At 39.1% G+C, this 25,578-nt stretch overlaps 1 protein-coding gene across 1 annotated transcript in view; it reads left to right on the top strand.

Annotated features, from left to right (window-relative positions):
• The window catches only part of LOC140713604 (glucose-fructose oxidoreductase domain-containing protein 1), a 93,239-nt gene extending 69,603 nt beyond the window's left edge, over positions 1 to 23,636 (top strand). Inside the window, exon 2 of the mRNA XM_073023917.1 lies at positions 15,700 to 23,636. Coding sequence (XP_072880018.1) covers positions 15,700 to 16,619 — 920 coding nt within the window. The 3' untranslated portion in view covers positions 16,620 to 23,636. The remainder of the gene's footprint in view (positions 1 to 15,699) is intronic.
• Positions 23,637 to 25,578: the final 1,942 nt, after the last annotated feature.

Genomic DNA, 25,578 nt, shown 5'->3' with positions numbered 1-25,578 from the left:
CTACAGATTGTGTCAAGAAACCTTCCTGAACACACCTAACAAACTTCACCCCCTCACTCTAGGGAAATGCCAATCAATATTTGGGAAATTAATTTCTCCCACCACAACAACCCTGTTATTATTACTCCTTTCCAGAATCTCTCCCTATCTGCTCCTAGCTGATGTTCTCAAATAAACTAGCATTACCAAACTCTCAATACTATCTCCAGCTAATGTACTGAAGATTTTTCCAAATAATTCCAAATATGTTTCTTCTTATTGCAAAGCTGTTACTGTTAGGTCAAGGTAGGCACAATCCCTTGCCATTTTCCCCCATGCCAATATCAATTCTGAGGATGTGTAGATTATAGTGAGCTTATGGAGAATAGGATTTGATGCTGGTCAAGTTTAACATTCTAGGAAGAGTTTAGTTCGGCTGTTCAATTGTTTTTGACAAAGAATGGCTCTAGTGAAATTTCTCACCTGAGGTACAAATTTTTACTTACTGTCATGTTGTCATGGAAGAGACTCATTATGTCTATTTTTGTAGTGTTACCACCTCAAGTTCAGTCTCAAACACTAATATGGAACAGAGGCATAAGAGGCATAAGTTTGAGCAAAAAAAATTAAATATTTAGCTTTACTGGGGAACACCTCTATAGTTACCTGTACACAAGAGACTGAGGAATATTTTCTCCAATTACCTGTACATGAAAAGGTGGTGAACAGTCTCTACAATTACCTATACACAGGAGATTGGGGGACAATCTCTACAATTATTGCACATGAGAGAGAGCAGAGAGCAGATAGCAGATCAGTCTCTACAGTCACCTGTATACGAGAGAGCAGGAAACAATGTTAACAATTACCTGTATGTGAGAGAGCAAGAAACAATCTCAACAATTACACTAGACAACAAGTGTTGCTTCCTCAGAATTTTATTTTGATAGACTGCTTGATAGACTTATTTTGATAGACCCGAAGCCTGGACTGACACCTTGCCCTACTGTCCTGATTATTATTTATTGTAATGCCTGCACTGTTTTTGTGCACTTTATGCAGTCCAGTGTAGGTCTGTAGTCTAGTGTAGCTTTCTGTGTTTTTTTTATTACATAGTTTAGTCTAGTTTTTTGTACTGTGTCGTGTAAACCATGGTCCTGAAAAACGTTGTCTCATTTTTACTATGCACTGTACCAGCAGTTATGGTCAAAATGACAATAAAAGTTGACTTGACTTGAAACAATACAAATATAATTTCAGACTACTTGTATCACATAGAAATTTGGAGAAACAAGAAATTAACTTTTATTGAATATAATGTGTTTAATTGCATAATGGTGCTGACACCATTTGAGCTAAGTGTCTGAGGCTTCTCGCCTAAGTGTCCAACAATAATCAGCCAGCATTGATGGATTCCAGTTGCCCTGATACAGTTTCTCCATGACTACAATGTCCTGGTGAAACCTTTCACCATGCTCGTCACTGACAGAGCCAAGGTTTGCAGGGAAGAAGTCTAAATGGGACTGCAGAAAGTGTATCTTCAGTGACATTTTGTACTTCATGGTTTTGAAGCATGCTGTCAACCAGCTGTATGTAGTTTGGTGCTCTGTAATTGCTAGGAAAGTTTTGAACAACATCCTTGTATACCTTCCATGTGATTTTTCTCTGGTCCCACTAGAAGTTCTTCGAATTGCCTTTCATTGATGACCTGCTTGATCTGTGGTCCAACAAAAATGCTTTCCTTAATGTTGGCATCAGTTATTCTGACTTGAATTATATAACAAATATAGATGATTTCAAAATAATGGTCCGTAATAGGGAAATTTCACAGCGAGTTTCATGATCAGCAGCCCAAAATACACAAGGTACACCCAAAAGTATTCAGAAAGCAAAATCTTAGTTGTCCAGTGTTACCTGTAAATGAAAGAGAGAGGGGAACAGTCTCTACAGTCATCTGTACATGAGAGATTGGGGGACAGTCTCTACAATTACCTGTACACAGGACACTGAGTAACAGTCTGTCTAATTACCTGGTCAAGAAGGGATAGAGAAGTCTCTGCAAATACCTGGACACTCAGGAGTGGGGAATGGTCTTTGCAAGGGGGGGGGGGGGTGAAAAGTTTCTACAATTACTTGTACATGAGAGACTGGGAAACAGATGTATAGAGGCAGAAGTTTGGGAGATTGGTAGCCGAGAGCATTGGGGTAGGTGTGGGAAATGACAGAGAATATAAACTGCCAGGCGGGATTGGTGGAGACAAAGTTTGCTAAGACAAACTGTGTAAGGTTTTGCTTCTGTGTGAGCCTGCCTATGAACTGAACAATGTTGTACATGTAACATCTTTACTCTGCATTGTGTTTAGCCTTGTTACATACACTCAGTAATCTGTTTGCATATTTGCATTGTGCACTAGAAGGATATGAAGCAAAAATGTAGACTATGCTGCCAGCCTTCCAAGCAAATTCCATTGTGCATCTCATAAAGATGTTGCAACATGTAAAAGAATTTCTCTCGTACTTCTCATCTCGCCTAAACATTGAATTCAGCTGATTGTGAACAGTGACTATCTGTCAGCTGCACTGTAAGATGTAAACAAGATGCTGTTACAGAGCCATACAGTATAATCCAGCATCACTGTTTGAGCTGATTAGTCAGTACATGCAGATAATGATGGAAAAACACCATCAAAAACAGCAGGATCGTGCACTGATTTCTGCCCCCTACATAATTTGCACAACCCATATTCTAATAGGAGTTGTAAAATTATATGCCTTCACAGACTGGTTTCCAGTCACCATAATTGCAGCTATTACGATTTTAGAGAAAAATGCTTTCCTTGCCAGACATCAGCAGAGTTGCTGGTTTCAGCACAGATGGAAGAATCACATTAGTCATTAGAAATTACAACGGGAGATAGAAAATACATGCCAAAGGGCAATGTTGGAGGATTTCAATATACAGGTAGATTGGGAAAATCAGGACTATGCTGCCTCCCAAGAGGGGAATTTCTAGAGTGCCTACAGGATGGCTTTTTGGAGCAGCTCATCGTTGAGCCCACTAGGGGATCAGCTATTCTGGATTGGATGTTGTGCAATGAACCAGAATTGATTAGAGGGCTTAAGGTAAAGTAGCCCTAAGGGGCAAGTGATCATAATATGTTCTAATTCACCCTGCAATTTGAGAAAGAGAAGCTAAAGTCAGAGGTATCAGTATTACAGTGGAGTGAAGGAAATTGCAGAGGCATGAGGGAGGAGTTGGTTAAAATTGATTGGAAAAGAACACTGGCAGGGATGACAGCAGAACAGCACTGGCTGGAATTTCTGGAAGAAATTTTGAAGCACAGGATATATACACCCCAAAGAGGAAAGAAGTATTCTAAAGGCAAGATGACACAACCGTGGCTAACGAGAGAAGTCAAAGCCAACATAAAAGCCAAAGAGAGGGCACATAATAGAGCAAAAATTAGTGGGAAGTTAGAGGATTGGGAAGCTTTTAAAAACCATCAGAAGGCAGCTACAAAAGTCATAAAGAAGGAAAAGAGGAAATACGAAAGTAACCTAGCAAACAAGAGGTTTTCTCAGATACATAAAATGTAAAAGAGAGGCAAGAGTGGATATCGGATTTCTGGAAAATGCTGGAGAGGTAGGAATGGAGACCAGGAAATGCCAGATGAACTGAATAAATATTTTGCATCTGTTTTCATTATAGAAGACACTAGCAATAAGTGGGAAAAATCGAGTGTACCAGGGTGCAGAAATGTGTTAGGTTGCCATTACTAGGGAGAAGTTTCTAGGGAAACTGAAAGGTCTGAAGGTAGATAAATCTTCTGAACCTGATGGTGTATACACCAGGGTTCTGAAGGTGGTGGCTGAGGAGTTTGTGGAGGCATTAGTAATGATCCTGCAAGAATCAATTAATTATGGTGTGGTTCCAGAGGAATGGAAAAATGCCAATGTCACTGCACTCTTCAAGAAAGGAAGGAGGCAGAAAAACGGAAATTCTGGGCCAGTTAGTGTGACCTCAGTGGCTGGGAAGATGTTGGAGTTGATTGTTAAGGATGTGGCTTTGGGGTACAGAGGTACAAACGTTTGTAGATAATAAATTTAGCCATAGTCAGCATGGTTTGATTAAGTGAAAACCATGTTTGCTAAATCTGTTGGAATTCTTTGAGGAAATAACAAGTAGGATAGATGGAGAATTGGTGCATGTTGTGTACTTAGATTTTCATAAGGTGCTGCAAATGAGGTTGCTTAAGAGCCCATGGTATTACAGGAAAGATACTAGCATGGATAGAGCATTGGCGGATTGGCAGAAGGCAAAGAATGGGAATAAAGGGAGCCTTTTCTGTTTAGCTGCTGGTGACTAGTGGTCTGTGTGGGACGCTTTTTACATTATATATCATTGACTTGGATAGCGGAACTGATGGCATTGTGGCCAAGTTTGCAGAAGAAATGAAGGTAGGTGGAGGGGCAGATAGTTTTGAGGAAATAGGCTACAGAAGGACTTGGGCAAAGTAGGAGAATTGACAAAGAAAGGGCAGATGGAATCTAGTGTCGTGAAGTGTATGGTCATGCAAATTATTAGAAGGTATAAAATGGTAGAGAAAATACAAACTACTGAGGTGCTAAGGGACTTGGCAGTCCTTGTGCAGGATTCCCTAAAGGTTAAATTGCATGTTGAGTCAGTGGTGAGGAAGGTAAATGCAATATTAGCATGCATTTCGAGAAGACTAGAATATAAAAGCAATGATGTTATGTTGAGTCTTTATAAAGTGCTGGTGAGGTCTCACTTGGAATGTTCTGAGCAGTTTTGGACCTCTTATCTAAGAAAGAAGGTTCACAAAAATTATTCTGTGATTGAAAGGCTTGTCACATGAGCAGTGCTTGATGGCTCTTGGCATCTACTCACTGGAATTCAGAAGAATGATGGGTGACATTGAAATGTATCAAATATTAAAAGGCCTAGATAGAGTGGATGAGGAGAGGTTGTTTTCAATGGTGGGAGAGTCTATGACCAGAGGGCCCAGACTCAGAATAGAGGGATGTCCATTTAGAATAGAGATAATGAGGAATTTCTTTATCCAGAGAGTAGTGTATCTGTGGAATTTGTTGCCACAGGGGGCTGCGGAGGCCAAGTCATTGGGTATACTTAAGACAGAGGTTGATAGATGCTTGATTTGTCAGGGCATGAAAAGATATGGGGAGAAGGCAGGAGATTGGGGATGAGTGGGAAAATTGAATCAGCCATGGCAAAATGGAAGAGTAGACTTGATGGACCAAGTGGCCAATGTTGCTCCTATCTCTGATGGTCTTATAGTCGTAGTCACCAATGAAATGGATCCAGTAATCAGTGATCTGTTGTTGCATCATGTGAATTTGGTCTTTGCCTGAAGTTCCAAGTTAGCTTGCTGCAGGGACTCCATGCACACTACTTCAGGCAACAGGGGAAGAGCATACCCATGTAGAGCTAATCCTTATGACTTCCCTTGGACATGACTGCCTATGGAGGTATGTATATCCTTTCCAGGCAAACACAAAGTGTTAGCCCATACTGAGATTCTTGCTGTCCTACCTGAATGTTGGACCTAATCATGTTAGCCATACAGAGACGGGACGTCTTGGCAGGTTACATTATGTCCCCATATCTGTCCTGCTGGAGAAGTACTGGAAGGGATTTCCTTCTACTACAAAAATATCAGAGACTGTCAGCTGGAAAGCACTTAAAATGCTAACGTGAGAAGGGAGAGTTGACTCAGTGAACATTTCTGCAGTCAGCTAGTTGATGACATTTGGGAAAGCATCTTATTGCCAAATGTACACAATGACACCATAATATTGCCTGGTTGGTGTTGTGGAAGTCTCTCTCTGTTCAATCCTTCCAATAAGATTGGAACAAAATTCAGAGTAAATTTATTATCAAAGTACTGAAATTCTTTTTTTTGTGGCATTCACAGTAAATACAAGAAACACAATAGAATCATTGAGAGGCCACATCCAACAGGATAGACAAGCAACCAATGTGGAAAATACAACAAACTGTACAAATACAAAAACAAATAATAATAATAATAATAATAAATAAATAAATAATAAATATTGAGAAATAAGATGAAGAATCCTTGAAAGTGAGTCTTAGGCTGTGGGACCAGTTCAGTGATCGGGTGAGTGAAGTTTTCCCCTCTGGTTGAAAAGTCTGATGGTTGAGGGGGTAATAACTGTTCCTGAACCTGATGGTGTGGGTCCAGAGGCTTCTGTACGTGATGACAACAGTGAGAAGGGAGCATGGTTTAAATTGGTGGGGGGGGGGGGGGAGAGTCCTTGATGATGGATGCTGCTTCCCTGCGACAGCGCTCCGTGTCCAGTGGTGGAGAGGACTTTATCTGTGATGGGTTGGGCCTTATCAACAATTTTTTGTAGGATTTTTCATTCAAGGGCATTGGTATTTCCATACCAGGCCATGACGCAGCCAGTCAATGTACTCTCCATCACACATCTATAGATGTTTGTCAGAATTTTAGATGACATGCAAATCTTCACAAACTTCTAAGAAAACCTTCTCCCAGATCCCGTGGAATGGACTCAAAACAGCCCGTACCTAAGGGTGGATGCAGTGTTTTGTCACCCCAAACTAGCTATCTTTGCACAGTTTTGTCAAGAGCATACAGTCTATATATATATATGTCCTGAACAAAAAAGAAGTTAGATTGTTTAAGATACTAATGCAATGACTATGTAATCTATAGCTGCTGTATGTATGAACCATGTAAATAATATCTTTCCATGGAAATTTTATTCCATGAAATGAAGCAATGGATCTTGTAAATTTTTCACTTGTTGAATAAGCAGTGAGAGATTAAATAGATCGGAAAAAGGTATCAACAGCTGGGGTTTGACTAGGCTTTTGCATTTGAATTGACACTAGATGTTCAGTCTTGCCTTCCATGACGTTACCCAAATCAATGTATTGCTTTAAAATTTAAAAAAAAAACTTGATTCTATTATTACATTTTATTAGCCTGCATCTCTTGCCTGGTTATTTTTATGGCTAACCACAAGGGTCGGCCCAGAATTTGTTTGGGTAAGGACATCAGAGTCCCTTTTCTGAGTGACATAAGTGAACTAGATAGGCTTTTCCTGACAATCCAGTAGTTTACTCTTCATCATTATAAGCTGTAACTGAGTCATAGATGGGTTCCATTTTTATAGATGCCCATGAGTCAATTTTGTTCATGTTGGGAAAACACACAGATATTACTCTATGATGATCACACTTTTACAGTATAGTAATGAATGTCATCAAAAGAACATGAGACTGGTAAGAAAGAACAACTACTAAAAGTGGAGAGAGAGGGAACTAGTTATGTCATTCATAGGAATGAAAATATGTACATTGGACTTTTGAATTTAATAACATTATGACAGTTAGTTCCTCTGTAACCTGTGGACTGCCTGCATTTAGCTTTCAAGAGAGGGGCCAAATGGCCTACTTATTCTTTTGCTTCATATTATGCCAGGAGAGTTTCCAGTCAAAGAGTAACTCATTTGAGCTTTGAAGAAGCAGTCTGGGTGTTTTTATAATATTTCACCTGGAAACTCAGCACTCTAAGAATATCTTACTTTGTTAACACTGCATGTTATATGAGCTGTACCTAGGTGCTGAAGTCTGAAGACATGATGTTCTGGTCCGTGGTATGTGATCTTCGAGTAGGATGTACTCAATGTATCAATTGAGGTTTAAATCCTGCCAGCTGCTTTATTGATGGGTGTATCAGTTCATTCACAGCTAACACTCTGTGACGGTAGTAAGAATGAATAAATCATGATGTCAATTTGCTTGGTACAGTTACTGCTGCTTTTGATCATGCCTTGCCAATAATGTGTCACCATAAGGAAGGATTGCTCTTCTTTCAGCTGGAGAGTAGTTGCCAGAGGAATTATGCAGCTTGGCATTCCAGATTTCTTCATGGTACAGGACCCATTGACTGTAAACTGACTAGTTTGCAGGCAGTATTTTGTATCTGTCATGTCTGATTGGGATTTCATCTTCTCAATGAGTGCTACTTGATAGGGATTATCAATGATATTCAGCAATGTTAGTTGCTATTTGATTTTACCAGCCTGTTGTAGCGAGTGCACTCTTCTTTGTGGCTTTATATTGGGGGAGCAACATTGGTGCTGGTGAGGTAAAAAAAAAACTCATCAAAAAGGCTGGCTGCATCCTTGGCTACAACCCAGACTCTTTTGAGTTAATGGTGGAGAGGAGGTCACTAAACAAATTGTCATCACAATCTGGCACATCCTCTCCATGACCATCTGAATAGGCAGTGGAGCCCCTTTTCGAAGAGACTCATTCAGCTATGCTGTCACAAGGATCGTTACAGAAAATCTTTCCTACCAAATGCAATAACTATATACAACAGTTCACCTCTGTGCAACAGGAGAACACACACCAGAGTACAATACTCTCTGTTGTATTATTTTGTATATTATTGCACATCGGGAAATTATTATTGTGTATATTATTATTCTGTAATTTATTATTAAAGTCTGCACACTGCGAAGTGTGTTTTTAAATGTTGCTTCTGTAACAAAAGAATTTCCCACTCAGTATCAATAACATATTTATTATTATTTTTGCTGGGTTGTGCTATGCTTCTGATGTTAAGAACTTTAGTACTAGAGGTCTTAAAGGGCTGCTAAATTCCACAGGCAGCGTGTGGTCAATACCTATGGGCATTGACGAGATTTCAAGGCTTCTGTACAAGCTTGTTACACTCAGGCATGGAGGTTTCCTCCCTGAGTGACCAGGCGAATGAGCAGAGGACATGAAAAGATGGATAGGCTTTAGGATCAGCAGGGGGAAGGGCTCTCAACACAAACTGACATCTGCCCAGAGTGTTCAGGAATTCTCCACCTGAACCTCAGCTAGATATCTGTGCCTCAGCAGAGTTGCCTTCACTGAAGTCTGCTAACTGTTGCAGCAACATCAAAACAAGGAAAGTATTGCCAGGAATTGCCAAGGTAATTGCAGTATGAATTTTTTATGCAATGGGCTGCTTTCAGGCTGCTCAAAGGGAGGACACTGATGCACTACATTATGAGAGCAGACTATATTTTATTCTCTCTTGTCAGAGACATTGAATAGAATGTAGAACAGTACAGTACAGGTGGCCCCTGTTTTTCGAACATTCGCTTTACGACAGCTCGCTGTTACGAAAGACCTACATTAGTACCTGTTTTTGCTAACCAAAGAGGATTTTTGCTTTTACGAAAAAAAGACTCCCACTTTATACACACAATGCTGTTGGAATGCACAGGCCAGGCAGCAGCTATAGGAAGAAGTACAGTCAACGTTTCGGGCCATCTCTTACTATCTTTTCTGACAAAGGGTCTCGGCCCGAAATGTCGACTGTACTTCCTATAGATGCTGCCTGGCCTGCTGCATTCCACCAGCATATTGTGGTGTGTTGCTTGAATTTCCAGCATCTGCAGATTTCCTCGTGCTCCCGCTTTATATGTGTGTTTACCCTGAGAAAGACTACCATGACTGTGAAGCCTTGTGTACAGATTTTTTTTTTCCAAATCGATTTTGGCTCGCTGTCTTCCCCATTCTGATAAGTGAAACTACACCTTACATTCAATATTTCTACTTTATATAGGCTGCATATTTATCATAACATCATTCTTATATGTTCGTGTTATTTTAGGTTTTATGTGTTATTTGGTATGATTTGGTAGGTTATTTTTTGGGTCTGTCCCATATAAATTGACGGTAATTGCTTCCTCGCTTTACAACATTTTGGTTTACAAACGGTTTCATAGGAATGCTGTACCTTCGGATTGCGGGGGAAACCTGTACGTGTATTTGTGCACAGGATGACAAACTTGATTTTGAAGAATTGAGTGTATCCAATTGCTGCCTAACACAGCCTCATTCTATTTCTGGTATTTTCCCATTAAGGGATGTACACTCAATGGCCACTTTATTAGGTACACCTGCTCCTTAATGCAAATATCTAATAAACCAATCATATGGCAGCAACTCAAGGCATAAAAACATGCAGATGTGGCCAAGAATTTCAGTTGTTCTTCAAACTAAACATCAAAATGAGGAAGAAATGTGATCTAAGTAACTTTGACCATGGAAAGTTTGTTGGTGCCAAATGGGGGTGGCTTGAGTATCTCAAAAACTACTGATCTCCAGGGACTTTCATGCATAATAGTCTCTAGAACTTGTAGAGTTATTCTAGAATTTACAAGAATCGTTCCACGCCTGTCCAAAAAATATCAAAGCCTCTGTTTCTACTGCTTTTTAAAGGAAAAAATTCCAATGACCCATAACCTTGAAAGAAACAAATACCTCATCTGTTTCTTAAATGGAAGGGCCCTTATTTTAAATGGTAACTAGTTCTATATTCCCCCAGGAATGGAAATAACTGTCAAGACCCCACAGGATGTTACATATTTAAACCAAGTTGCCTCCCCTCCTTCCTTCTTCTAACTTCTAGTAGATGCAAGCCTTGTCTGTCTAACCTTTTCTTAGAATGCGACTCATCCAGATCAGGTTGTCAGTCAATCAGGAAGAGTGTTTTGCAATCAGGAATATATAGCTGGAAATACCAGCAGGTCAGAAGTTTTACCCAGATCTACTGGCTTCCAGATTTTAGTCCAAACATGTCAACAGGAACCCCATTGGAAAGGCATTGGATTATACACATTAAACGCTATAAGGATGCACTTGATTGTAGTTCTTTGTATCTGTAGTGGCTCAGATATGGAAATGGTTATTTTGCATTGAGTGTTTATTTTCCCATTGTCAAAATGTTCTTAAAAGGAATTCTTCTGCCACCATTGCAGAATTATGTTTGTTAATGAGCATGTGACCTTTTAGATAGCATGAATTGAGAAGCCAGGATTAATTGTAAACAGTTGGAATTGGACAAAGCACAGGTTTACGTTGGTGATGGGGAAGTAGAAAAGGGGGATTACTAACTAGCTTTATATACTAATTAGCTTGAGTAAGTCATGGAGTAATGTCCAATGTTATCTCATTGCTTAGTTTCATAGAAGTGGAAAAATCACTGCGTCCAGGATTAAATTCAAAGAACTGCAATCAAATCCTGAGAGCATTTAACATGTTTAATTTAACAACCTGTTTTTACCAAAGGCTTTTAGCCAGATCTACTTTGTCAAAAGTCTGAAAGTTTCCAGGCTTTCATCAGGCTTTTGACCTGCTGACATTGCTAGCTATTTAAACCAACTTCTTCAGGGTAGAATGCCCTTCTTCTTAATACAGTGTTTTGATACCTAGTAAATACCTTTTCCCCTGTCTTCTGTCATTCAACTCTCCTGATCCATATTGCAAGTTCACAAATAGTACTATTGTATTGCAAGGTGAGAGAAAATATGCTCATGTCACCCTGCCTAAGGTAGCAGAAATCAATACTGCAGTTCCAAGGATTTCTCACCTTCATCAGTATTTGGATTACAAGAACAATATGATTTGTTGCAGCCAGAAAAACATAAAATGAGTCAGTGCTTTTCTTAGCCAGGTGGCACATCAGTGTTTATCTGACACAGACTGCATTCCCCTGGTTACAGCACCTAATTTAATACTTGACTTCAGTCTACCACGTCCTCCCTTACACGTGTTCATTTTCAAGATGAATCCCAAGATGGTTTGACGTACACAGCTTTAGATCTGCCTTTCATTTTCCCAGATGTGGTGTGTTGAATTATTAGCAGCCCAGTGCATTCAACCAGTATAAACTTAGCAATGATCTGGTTTGAATGAGAGCAGATAGTAATATTCCATTCAGAATTTTGTAGAACTATCAAACATAAAAATATTATAAATTTAGATATCTTTTATCATGTTAAGCACTATACTGTCACTAGTGAGAGTACTTACTAACTTGGACCATTAGCCCCCTGTGAACCATAGGTTATTAATGACCTCCCGTCTTCATTGTCCTCTGAAGTTAGTGGAATGACTGGAGTTCATCAACACATTTGCAATCCATTGCATTCACTGTACAGGGGATTGGTCTATACAGCTTCACCAGAGCCCTGTTGGCCGGCCTTACCCATTTCAACCTCTCATGACGGGGACACAGGGTTGAACTTTGAGTGGGACTAGTGAGAATAATGGATAAACTCAGGTAGATCATATTCTCTGTCTTTTAGCTGCCTAGAAAATTGTTCGCACAAGACTGAAACAAAATGTTGATGCTGTGCAGTTTAAAACAAGCTTCAGTCAGTGAAGAGTGAATAACACTGATTTTTGGTTTTCCTGGTATTCGGGAACACTTTGTTGTCCTGATTTTGCAGAAAGTGATCGTCAGCACTACAAATATGGTCCAGGATATACAAGTACTGGGCAAAAGTCTTAGGCCCATACAGTATGATCTTCACCCTCACTAGTCAAACAAAAAACAGTTGTTTGTTTACCTGCAGAACAGCCAGTTTCTCTGCTCCAGAAGCTCATCATCATCATCATATGCCGTGTCATGTACTGTGGGCGATTATGGTATATAACCTTGATTGTTCTTGGCAGATTCTTCAGAAGTGGTTTGCCATTGCCTTCTTCCGGGCAGTATCTTTACAAGATGGGTGACTCCACCCATGGTTAATACTCTTCATAGATTGGCTGCCTGATGTTCTGAACCTATTCTGTTTAATAGGCCAACATCCTAACTGCCTCTCTTACTCTGCACATTGCTCATGCTTAGGACACTTACAGCTTAATGATTTCCTGATTCCAATGTTTTCGGATGGAGATATAACCAAACAGATGAAATTTCCAATGTGATAACCTATGGTTTATGAGCGGTAAGTAAATCTTCAGCAACAGAATCTGAGGACCTGTGACAGACCAAACAATTGCTGTCAAAGGCCTTTCCAAACCTGCTCTTTAATGCTGCTGATGACCAAAGACAAAAACAAATGTCCGAGTTTGATTTAAATAATTAAACCACAGTGGTGGGTGGGTGGGGAGTGGTGGTGATGGGACTAGAAAATTCAGTAAAGTGAGGAACGGGATGGGCTGAGTGAAAGGTATTTAGTGATCAGAATCAGGACCCTGGAAGATGGACAGCTCCCAGACTTCAGCGAATGGTTTGGTGACAGATGAGAACCTTCCAACTTCGACAAATTTTTGAAACCACATTTCCTTAGCATTTGGCGGCTATTTCAGCAGAGAAAGTAAAGTGAACCGGATTCGATTGACACAAAAGTTGTCTACCAGCATGAAGTACTGAGGATTCATGGGTGCCCAAAGAAGTAGAGGAAGTCTCCAGTTTGAGAAGGCACCTCATCCGTTGTCTGATCAGACTTGTGCAGATGCAAGATCCTTGCCATCAACCTGACAGAAGAACTGCTGTGGTCACTATTGGTACTAGTGGACTACATGAGATCCAACTTACTGGAATTAATTAAACTTGGAGTTTTACTATGCTTTCTTCTGGAGAGGTTTGGAGATTGGTTGCCTGGAAGTGGATTCATAATCAGAATGGTCTCACCAGAAGTACCTGCCAAACTTCCTGCTGGCTTGAATAAGGAACTCATCGAATCCTCCTGATTTCTGTATGGCATTTTATAATGTGGACATGTTGACTAGCACAGGTGAATAAGGGGAGAACTTCCACTCTGACCTGGACTACAGTCTCTAATAGACTTTTACAGGTGGTGGACTCATCCAGATGAAAGATGCAACTAAGAGAAATAGCAGTGATTGGAAAGGAATGATGGGAGGAAGTAGCTGCTAAAGAATCTATCTCTTCCCAGAGTTCAGTTCCACAAATACTGGTCTTTCAGAAAAAATAAAATGTGGGCAGCTTATAAATCAGCCAGCCAGTCTGATCATGATAGTTACCAGTCAGACTGATTAAATTGATCTTCCTTCTACATGGCAGAAGTGTAACATAGCACCATCTATGGGCCTGGCTGGAATTGCAGCCAGCCCTTCCAATGGATTTCCCAAAGACAGATCCTGACCGTAAGAGTTTTCAGTGTGCTTTCAAGTGGAATATTGCAACTGCCTCAGCCATTTTAAAGATGTATGTAGTTTTAAGCTATAAGTAAGACATTTATTTAAAATCTCCACTTTTGTACTTCACTGCTGACAGACATATCAACTATGGACTCGCCTTTGTTGGATCTGCCAATGTTACTTGATTCCTGCTCTTTACGAAAATGATATTTCTTGTTTACAGTAGCATGATTTTGTATAACGTTATTCTGACTAGGTGGCTAGAATAAGCCCTGTCTACAAATGGTTTCACTTGTGCAGTCAGATCCAGTGAAACCCAGATGGAGGGCTGTGACCTGAAGTGTCGACAGTTCATTTCCCTCCATAAATGCTGCCTGACCCATTGAATTCCTCCAAAATCTTATATATTGCTCCTATAAAACTTGCTGCAATTTACCAGCAAGTTCCTTTCCTTCTTTTCCTCTACAAGTATTATTTCTTAAGAATGATGTGGAGGCTGAAAGGTTTCTGCTTTTTTGTTTGTAATTAACATTCTCCCCTGTTGCACATCTGTGCTCTGGTATTTTATTGAAGTAGCAATTAGTGACGTGTGAGGCTGAGATCATCAAGTTTCTTGACTGGAGCTTGGTATTTACCTTGCCTAATGTTCATCAGCATACTTAGCTGAAGTCAGGAGCAGAAATCTCAGACACATGCCCTTCTGATAGTTAATTATGATAGTTCTGAGGCAGTTTGAAACATCCTTGTAACTTTCCTCAGCCATGCATTCAAGGCGAGAGGGGAAAGGATGACATTCAGAACAAGACGCCTCAATTTTCTTAGACAATTGTAGACAAATTGGGATTGGTTAATTGACTACCTTGAAAATGTTCTGTTGATTAGGGAAACCTTACATGGCACTATTCCAGTACTTTAAGATTTCACTGTTTGGGGCAAAACCCTCCATAGGCTAGAGTAATTTCAATTAGAAGGCAAGATAGCTTAGATAATGTGATTGTCTGTCATCCCAACCCCAGGACACCTCTGTAGGTGTTCCTCAGGGAAGTGTCTTGTTCCCCATAATCTTCAGCTGATTCATCTATGACCTTTATTCCATCAGAATGTCAGAAGTGGACAGGTTTGCTGGTAATGCCTATTAGAGGAAGGGTGCTTAGGAGAGGCTGCAGAAGAGGTTTACCTGGATGCTGACTGGAGTAGAGGGCATGTGCTATAAGGAGAGGTTGGACAAACTAAGATTGTTTTCTCTGGAGTGTTGGAGGCTGAGTGGAGACCTCTGTTTATAAGATCATGAGAGGCATTGATAGAGTAGACAGCCAGTGTCTTTTTCAGGGTCAAAATATCTAAACTAGAGGACATTTAAGGAAAGAGAAAGTTACTTCAATGGAGGTCTGCAGGGCAAGTTGTTTTTTTTACCTAGGGAGTGGCGGGTGGCAGGACTGGTGGTGGAAGCAGTCATGATGGTGTTATAGAGGTTTTTAGGAAGGGAAGGAATGGAAGGATATGGATCATGTACAGGCAGAAAATTAATTTGGCACGATATTTGGTACAGACATCAAAGTCTGAAGGAACTGCTCTTGTGCTATACTGTTCTATGTTATAATTTCTATGTTAACTTGTAACAAACTATAGATCATTTCTGAGAAATTAGGTGTATTTTTGAGGTGGCCAAGCATGTGGCAAATGTATAAATTACTGCACACAAATTAATTTTATTTTTCCTTTTGATTTAGGAATCGGAAAGAATGTCATCTGTGACAGAGCTGCAACTCCTCTGGATGCATTTCAAATGATGTCAGCTGCACATTATTACCCCAAACTTATGAGTATCATGGGTAATGTTCTCCGTTTCCTTCCTGCTTTTGTTAAAATGAAGCAAATGATTCAAGAAGGTTATGTGGGGGACTTGATGATCTGTGAAGTCCAGGTTCATAGTGGAAGCCTTCTGGGTAAGAAGTACAACTGGAGCTGTGATGACCTAATGGGTGGTGGAGGACTACACTCAGTAGGAAGCTACATTATTGATCTTTTGACTTTTCTAACCAGCCAAAAGGCTGTCAAAGTCCACGGCTTCCTAAAAACCTTTGTGAAGCAGACAAAACACATCCGAGGAATTCGCCAGATCACCAGCGATGACTTCTGCACATTTCAGATGGTTTTAGAAGCTGGTGTGTGCTGTACTGTAACACTGAATTTCAACGTCCCTGGAGATTTCAAGCAGGACATCATTGTCGTGGGGTCCACTGGCAGATTGATAGTAAGTGGTAGTGATTTGTACGGACAGAAAAACAGTGCAACTCAAAAGGAATTGATTCTGGAAGACTCAACTCCTTTAAGCAATGAATTGCTCCCAGAAAAAGCTTTCAGGGATTGCCCAATCCCATTCCTCAGGGGAACCATCATGATGGTTCAAGCCATTCGACAGGCATTCCAAGACCAAGAAGATCGTCGGACCTGGGACGGGAGACCACTAACTATGGCAGCAACATTTGAGGATTGTTTGTATGCACTGTCTGTGGTGGACACCATTAAAAAATCCAATGAAACTGGTGAATGGCAGAACATTGTGATCATGACAGAAGAACCAGAGATTAGCCCTGCGTATCTGATCAGCGAGGCAATGCGTCGCAGTAGAATGTCCCTATTATATTAACTTTTAATTGCTTTTCATGGCAAGTAGTTGAGGCTAAGGATGTTCAGGGGATCTCTGGGTGAGCACATTGATACGATACTAATAGAATTGCCTGGTTTAAATAATGTTGCCACATCTATAAAATTTATTTGCAACATGCCAAGTAAATTTAAAATGATGTGTGTGGCAAGTATTATTGAAACAAACAAGTGCTGATAACTATTCACGATCATCCCGACTTGGGTTATTGTAAACTTTTTAAAAGGAAATTGTTTTCTATTACAGTTTGATATATTGACCTACGTTAGAGTTCATCATGTTAGGGAAAGGGGTGCATTTTATACTTTAGCATCCCAGAGCTTTGCAGAATTGCAGCAAGTGTCTTTGCACACAGAGACTAATAATCCATGCCTGCTGTGATCCAGAAGCGCAGAACATCTTTGCAGAAATTCCTTACATACATTACGCTTGAACAAAGTTCTGTAGTAGAAGCACTGTACAGAAAATTACCCTGGCATTAGAAATTATATATTTTTTTACATTTTGCAACCAGAAGGCAGAGTTTACTATGCAATGTGTATGTAATATCAGTTGTTTTCACAATGGAGTGACATAAAGAAATTACTTGTAATGTGAAGCATATAGATTTCTTGGTGCCTGGTTGTTGAGTACACCACTGGAGCATGCTTGGCTGCAGGATGCTTAGCTGCCCTTTTAACAAGTGCATTTCAAGAGGACACCTAACAAAAATGATAATGTTTTAATTAAAAGCTGTTTTAATGTAGTTATTTAAATAACCAATAGTGATATGGAAATTTGTCTGCTGTCGTATGCATTACGCACGCAATGTGCTATAATAATTACATCGGATTCTGCTTCTGAATTGTTATTACACCCCAACTTTGTTTGAAAATAACAAAAGATGGCTTTCCACCTCAGTATGTTTTACAATCTTGTGTACTGGTTTGATACCTAGGGGAACACAAATTGAAATTTGGCATTCATTTTAAACCAGAATTTGAAATTAAAATGAAATGAATAAAAAGGTGACTGTGAAGCTATTGTATTGTTGAAGGAACATGACGTTGTCATGTTTTAAAGCTAATATGACCACTGACCCAAACCTTCCAGACTATTCTGATCCTGATGGCCTGCAAGAACTAAAGTCCTAAAGTTTCCTGATTTCCCAATCCAACCCATGAAGTCCTGATCCACCCCTCCTTGTTCCATTACCACATTGTGACTGGATATGTTTCCTTGCGCATTAGTGGAGCCCATGAAGAAAGCTATTAAATTTTTGTCTTGTGGCACATCACCAAATGAGTTCAAGCCTTTCCAGGTGCCAATTATTTTCTAGGCTGCTAAATGCACTGTTGGGTAGTAATGCAGTTAATGTGTTACCCCAGGTCACACTAACGTGATTACCTGTGATCTGGCATATTAAGCATGCCACTCAGATAGACAGTCAGAGGTTAGGAAAGCTCATTACCTATGAATGGAATTGGGAATGGAGAGTCAATACCAGCCTTACTAACAATGGTGGTGCTAGTGTGTCATTTATATGGTGCATAACTTACTTTCTTCAATACAAATATCAATTGATGCTTGTAAATCTAAACAAAAACTTTAAGTAGGCAAAGCTCATTCATGCAAGAGTTGTGCCAAAGCCCGGACAATGGATGAACACTTCATTCTTTGCATCCAGGCTCAAAATTTACCTATCTACAATTTCTTTTGAAAGCCATCACACCCTAGAATAATATTTTCAAGATTTAAATGCTTGAGAATTTTATAAAGAACCTGTGAGTTTGAAAAGCAAAGGGGTAGTTGCAGCATGTGTTCTGCCTGTTAATCATCCCACAGTCAGTCCGATTATCTGGTCACTGTTTGTCATCACAAATTGGCAACCGTGACCACACTGAATAACTTCAGAATTGGATGAAAATTTTTTGAGACACCCTGGAGTTGTGACAGGCATTATGTAAGGTCAAGTATTTCAATAACATGAAGTTCTGGTAAGCTGGGCTATTTAAACTTTTTTTATTATATACTACAGATAATGCTAATAAAACAGCAATTCTTTTCATGATAGAAAGTACTTTTCTCCTTTTCATTGCCCGCTTTAGAGAAAGTAAAATTATATTTTCAAGAATTTAAAGGCAAGGATGTTTGAAACAGGCAGGTGGGACCTGATTTGCATTTGAATTACTGGTATACTGGAAAACATTGCCTTCTTTGCCTCCCTCAATCATGCCACTGTGATCATCTAATGTAGCAATATATGCTAAGATCCAAACTGAAATCACACAGCTCCCTGTCTCCCCTATCCATTCATATTCTGGCGTTGAGACGGTGCAATCATAAGGGAGTACACAGATAGGCACAAAAATGTGTTGATCAGTCTGGTACTGAATATTCCTTTACAAATCCAATTGCGGGAATGAGAGTTCTGAAAAAAAGTTTTGTTTAACTTTTGGCAAAAAAGCTAATTATAAATTACCTATTTGGGTCATGAAGACAGAAGCATAAAAATGCTTTGATTTTATTTTCCCTGAAAATATTTACTTTGAAATATATTGGGTATTCAGATTGATCCCTGAATATTCTGTATTGAATTGACAAGTGAGAAATCTTGCCAAGTTCTAATAATTTTGTCCTGAATTAGTAGATATTTTTGTTCATTGGGGAAAATATTAGCTTACTGTGTGAAGCAAGTTTTACACTTCTGTAAAGTTATGTTGGGAAAGGGCATGAAGAGTTTTTTTTTCTGCTGAGGAATCTGGAATTATCTTCTGAGGAATGGCAGTCTTTCTGTAGTAGAGATCTACAACTTTTTTTGCTTTGCTGGGCAATATGATTTGTGGGGTCTGTAGCCTTTTCCCCATGGCTTTGTACTTGTAACTTCACAAATATCCATTTATGTTGACCAAGCTAGTTTTACTCTTCTGGATGCACCCTACAAGAGTAGTTTTAATAATATACATTTCCTCAGATAAACGTTACCCACCTTATACTAAGTATAAAAAAATAGAAAATTAAAACAACTTCAGATGCCGGAAATTTCAAATAAAAACATAAAATGCTGGAATTACATAGCAGGATAGGCTGGCCTTTGTGGGAAGAGAAATGTTTCAGGTTGAAGATTGTTCATCAGGCAGAAAATTGTTAGGTCAAATTCAGATTGTTTATACATACTCCAAGTTAGGAGTATTACTGTAAAATAACTTTATTGATTTAAAAACATAATTCAGAATTATCTACTTTGGTCAACTGTACACTAAAGGTACATGCTGTGACTGCCAAAGGGAGCCATAAGGTAGTTGAGCTCTTTAGCTTTGTTGACTGGCTTTGGAGGTATCATCTAATTTGTTTCCAGCAGTAAATTTATAATTGGTAAGAATAAGGAAGGAGGGTCCATTTCTATGCTGGAACGTACTAATGATGACTGGAGGACACTGGGGTATGTTTAAGTAAGTTTAGAACAGTTCCTGTTGCAATATTACAGTATTTTTACATTAGTGAATATGTATGTGTAAGATAATGCAGCTTAAAACAATAAACTAATAAAGGTGATGACCTATACTCTATACCAGAATAATGACTCCAAACAGTACAGACAGGCAGAACTACCCCCACATGCTAATTATATCGCTTAACGATTAAAGTAATATTAAAGTCAAAGATTTAAATATGGATTTGGTGATCCCAAGTTGAGGCTGACTCGCATGCTATTCAAACAGCAATTTTCTAACTTATGTCTGTACAATTTACTATTAAATCTATAACAAATTAAGAACAAATTAATGAAATGTGGACTCCAGTTAAATATAATGCTCGAATTCCATAAAACAGTTCTTGGCTGTGAATGAATGTACTCAATCAAAGAACTCGCTACATTTGTATTTGAAATTCAATGTTATTAATGATCAGAGAAAAATTAATATTCATGACTAAATGTATTGATAATGTTTTTTGAAATGTTGCATTTATGAACAGAGGAGACATGTCTGTGAAATCCCTATGTTATTTATGGTCGTGTGTTTTTAGCATGAATATCTGTATATATGCAGGAAAGATATTTATCAAGGTTAAAAAAATTAAGTAGAAGAGACTACAAAATTTATATTTTCTATATAATAGATGACAGACCAAAACATTCTTAGTATGTTAAATACTCTTATTTAAAATATGCATAAAGCAATGAGATTTTACTATCCATTGTACTGTGAAAAGAGTTAAAAACACTGTATTGTTAGCTAAGATTAGTCTATGCATGTCTCTGTTGGAGATAGCTTGCGCTTTTATGTTATGCTACCTAGTTGTGCTTTCTGTCTGGGCTTTCTGATATGTGCAGATTGTAATATGCAAATGATTCTGTTACTGTTTTTGCAGACTGTCCTGCTGAGTTTTCTAATGCCCTCGTTTACATACATCCAAAAGAATATTGCTCACTGAAGGGATAATCAGAAATGATATCATGTCTTTGAAGAGAATGCAATCTACTTTATTGTAAATCTTTGTATGCTTAGGACACTAGAGCTTAGAAATTGGATCCATTACCACATGTTTTTCAGGTGCAAAGTGATTTTACCAAGGATAGTACTGTACTAATGATTATTCTTGGGTGAATGTACTCTCAATATAAAATATCTGAATTTTCCTGATACATTTAAAGATGCCATAAGTAACACATCACATTTTCTCTCTTATTGACAATTCTTGCTGAACACACTTAGAACATCTAGAAAATATATTCAGCTACTTTATTACATTTGAGTACTTTTAAAGGTATACTTTGTGGGCATTAGGTAGACTAAACTCATGGAACTCATTGGAGATTATCTCCCAAAGGCCACAGAATGTGCTTAAACTAATAGCAAATGCTTCCCCAGGTTGTAACTGCTGAGATATTCCATGGTTGCCTCACTGGCGACATTGCTGACACTATTTGATCTTTTCTGCTGAAGCACGGCAAAGTCTAGCAATGCCAGCAGCTGCCACAAAAATATCACTTATCTCTGCACAATTACTTATTATTTCTCCTAAAATCAGAAATGTTTCCACACAAATAATATGTTCAAGACCTTATATCCTAAAAATGGTGTAAATATTGTAAATCAGAACATCTTCAGTAAAAGTACTGAAAATTACTACTGTCTTTCCAATTTAATGAAGTTTAGGAGGTCTGATAATCTCATTGTCTCCCATTGGCTACAGGAAAGCTCCTCTATCCCTTGGAGTTACATGGAATCCTTAATGGTCAACAAAAGGCTCTTGGGCTGGAGTTAGACTGCTGCCCATAGCTGGTGGTGAGTCATGGGTGAGGGTGCAGCCTGAGAGACAGTAGTCGGCAGTAACTTAGTCCCTGTGTGAGAGGAGTGCTCAGGTGACTGCAATATTATTCCAACTTAAAGACCCAGAACTGTGGCAACTAACAGACCCTGTTGTTCCAAGTTTTTTCCCTTGGAGTCAGCTCTTTGACCAACTGGAGCAGGACTTAGCTCACGGTTGTAAAAGAGGTGAGAGGACGAGGCAACAGAGCTGTGATCTGTAAAAGAGAGACAAGTTCCTGAGTGTTTTTTTTTGTGGGAGAGCGATGTCCACATGCATGGGATTTCCCTGCTCTATACAGCAGAGCACTCTGATCACGTATCTCTCTTCACAGAAAAACCCAGTGCTGTCATGTAGCATCCCTTTACTCCTGGGGAACGATGAGCTGCTCATGGTTGGCATTGTAGCCACTGAGAGCCGTAAGCCCCCTTTGAATAGCATGATGAAGGTAAATGAGGATGTTCAGCTGATTCCTGATGGTTTGTTGCTTTTCCCTTACAGGTTTCAAGCAGGTCCTGTGTAGCTGAGTGGTGAAGCTGCATTGAAGCAGTCAATAGAAAACTTAGATATGGTTGACATGCCAATGTCTCTAAATGAGGGGGCACTATTCCTGTTGGTCTAGGGCTTGTCTACACAAGACCACCACTGCCACCTCCTGCCATGTCTTTCTGATTTTTCTAATTTTTTTTTGAATCTCTGGCAGGGCTGGCACTTATTGCCAAGATTTCCAGCATCTGCAGATTTTCTCTTATTTTTACTCATTGCCAATCCATGATTTTCCCTTGACAAGGTGGTGATGACAACTGACCAGCTTGGCTGGCATTTCACTCAAAAGAGGATCATATGAGGTGTATGTAGTGTGACACACAACCTAGACTGGGTAAGGACAGTAGATTTCCTTAGGTCATTGTCACTGAATCCAGCAACTATTCTTGTTCCAATTTTTAATTGTTAACTAAAGTTAAATTCCACAGCACCCTTGTTGGATTTGAATTCAGGCTTCTGTATTAACGTTCTGATGGCATTGCTGCTGTTCGACCTGAATACTGTGGTTGGGCCCCTGATTGGTGTCCTGGCACTCCCTCCTGACAGAGGATCTCCTTTCTGGGTTTGGTTATAAGAATGATCTTGCAATGTGGAGCTCTGTCCTCCTCTTCTGCAATTAGTCTCCACCAGGGGAGCTAGTGTGGACATTGCTGGTATCTAGCTGCCACTGGAAGTGCCCTGATCCCATTGCTAATTGGTGCAGAGTAGAATGTTATCATCTGTTTACCATCGGGCCTCCATTTTAGCACATGATCCTGAGGGCAACTTTTATAGCACAGCTTCTAAATTCTTCTAAGGAATTTAACAATATATCCTGGGGTATCTAATAGGAAAGTAGCAGTATATCCACCACATGTTTAAAATCCAATTTCTAAGCATTGTTGTCCTGTGGATCATAAATTCAGATTACTTTGTGTCTAAGTGATTCTAGCAAAATTAGTACAATGTCATCAAAAGCCTATTATCAATTATTAGGCTTCTATTATACTAAGGTAGCAATGGGCAAACTTGTGATTCAATCTAGTTGTGTACTCTCTAAACTGTATTAAGTATTCCTTTATTGTAATGACAGCATGAAGCATTGCTCTGTATATATTGCATTATTGTTGATCAAGTTAAAACAATGTTTTCCTCTGATAAAAATAAAATTAATTAAAAGAACTTCTATTTTAAGCAAATGGACTTGGTGCTTGTAAAATGCCTGCTACAGCATTTTCAGTAGTGGAGCTTTTCTCTTGCAGTCCCTCTTAAACTTGTCACTACAGAGATGTTTGTGGTTACAGTTCAATACATTGTGCATCTGGGTGCAAATTCCACCAGCATTTTACATAAGGAAAATCAACCTATTTTTGGTGATTGGATGATTGATTACTACTAGAATTTATACTGATTTTACTGGTATTTGGTGCTGTATAAAGTTCTTTAAAGTTGCTGACATCTGTAGTATATGGTGTAATGTATCTGCTGTAGGGGACATGTAAATTCTAGTAATTACATTTAAGTACGGTATATCAATATTTCAACCAGCTATCTTTAGTACTATCAGCTCCTTGCTTTATATAACTAAACTAACAATAATTTGTCTATTTTTTGAATTAAGTAACAAACTGCTTTAATGGGATAAGTGGAGAGAAGTAGGATTAACAAAAATGATCAGAAAGTTGGTTAAAAGAAAACTTACTATAGAGATAGAAAGTGAGAAACAAACAAGAAGGGCAATTGGAGCTTTAGGAAGATATTTTAAAACTCTGGAGTAAAGACAATTGTTTCAGAGAAAGGAGCATTAATAATAGAGTTCTTAGGTACTGTTTTGCTGAAATCAATGTTATTGCAGAAAATGGAGGCGGTAAGTGCTTGAGCACCTGAAACCATAAGACCATGAGACATTGGAGCAAGGTTAGGCCATTCAGCTCATTGAATCTTCTCTGCCATTCCATCATGACTGATTTATTATCCCTTTCAATCCCATTTTCTTGCCTTCTCCTCATAATCTTTGAAGCCCTGGCATGTTAACCATATCTAATCAAGAACCTGTCAACCTCTGTCTGAAATATACCCAATGACTTGGCCTGCACAACTGTCTGTGGCAATTAATTCCACAGATTTAACAACATCTGGCTAAATAATTTTTTTCTAATCTCTGTTCTAAATGATTGTCCCTCAGTTCTGAGGCTGTTCTGAGTTCTGGTTCTAGACTCCCCCTCTACAGGAAACATCCTCATTGCATCCACTCTATCTAAGCCTTTCTATATTTGATAGGTTTCATTAAAATCCTTCCTCATTCTTCTAAACTTCATTGAGTACAGGCCCAGAGCCATCAAACACTCCTCATACATTAACAAGAGAATATCTGCATTTGCTGGAAATGCAAGCAATACATACAAAATGCCGGAGAAACTCAGCAGGCCAGGTAGCATCTATAGAAAAGGGTCAGGCGAAATTTGACTGTTTACTCCTCATACATTAATCCTTTCATTCCTGAAAAAATTCTTGTGAGCCTCCTCTGGACTCTCTCTGATGCCAGCACATCTTTTCTTACATAAGGGGTACAAAGCTGTCATCTCCAAGTTTGATCTGACCAATGCTTTATAAAACTGCAGTTTTACATCCTTGCTTTTGCTAACATTGTAATTGCCTTCCTCACCATAGACTCAACCTGCATGTTAATCTTTAGGGTATCTTGCACAAGGATTCCCAATTCCCTTGGCACCTCTGATTTTTTTGAATTTTTCTCACCATTTAGGAACTAGTCCATGACTTTATTCCTTGTACTAAAGTACATGACCATACACTTCCCTGCATTATATTACACCTGCCACTTCTTTGATCATATCTGTCTAAGTCCTTCTACAAGCACCCTGCTTCCTCAACACTATCTGACCCTCCACTATCATCTGCAAACTTCATCACAAACTTATTAATTCCTTCATCCATTTCATTGACATATAATGTGAAAAGCAACGGTCTCAAGACTGACTCTTATGGCACACTACTACTCACCGCCAACCATCCAGAACAGACCTCCTTTATTCTCACTCTTTTCCTCCTGCCAGTCAGCCAATCTTCTGTCTATGTTAGTACCTTTCCTGTAATACCATGGACC

Source organism: Hemitrygon akajei, chromosome 20 (genome assembly GCF_048418815.1).
Source record: "Hemitrygon akajei chromosome 20, sHemAka1.3, whole genome shotgun sequence".
Taxonomy (NCBI): domain Eukaryota; kingdom Metazoa; phylum Chordata; class Chondrichthyes; order Myliobatiformes; family Dasyatidae; genus Hemitrygon; species Hemitrygon akajei.
Note: the sequence above shows the minus strand (reverse complement) of the source record. Positions and strands in the feature narration are given on the sequence as shown.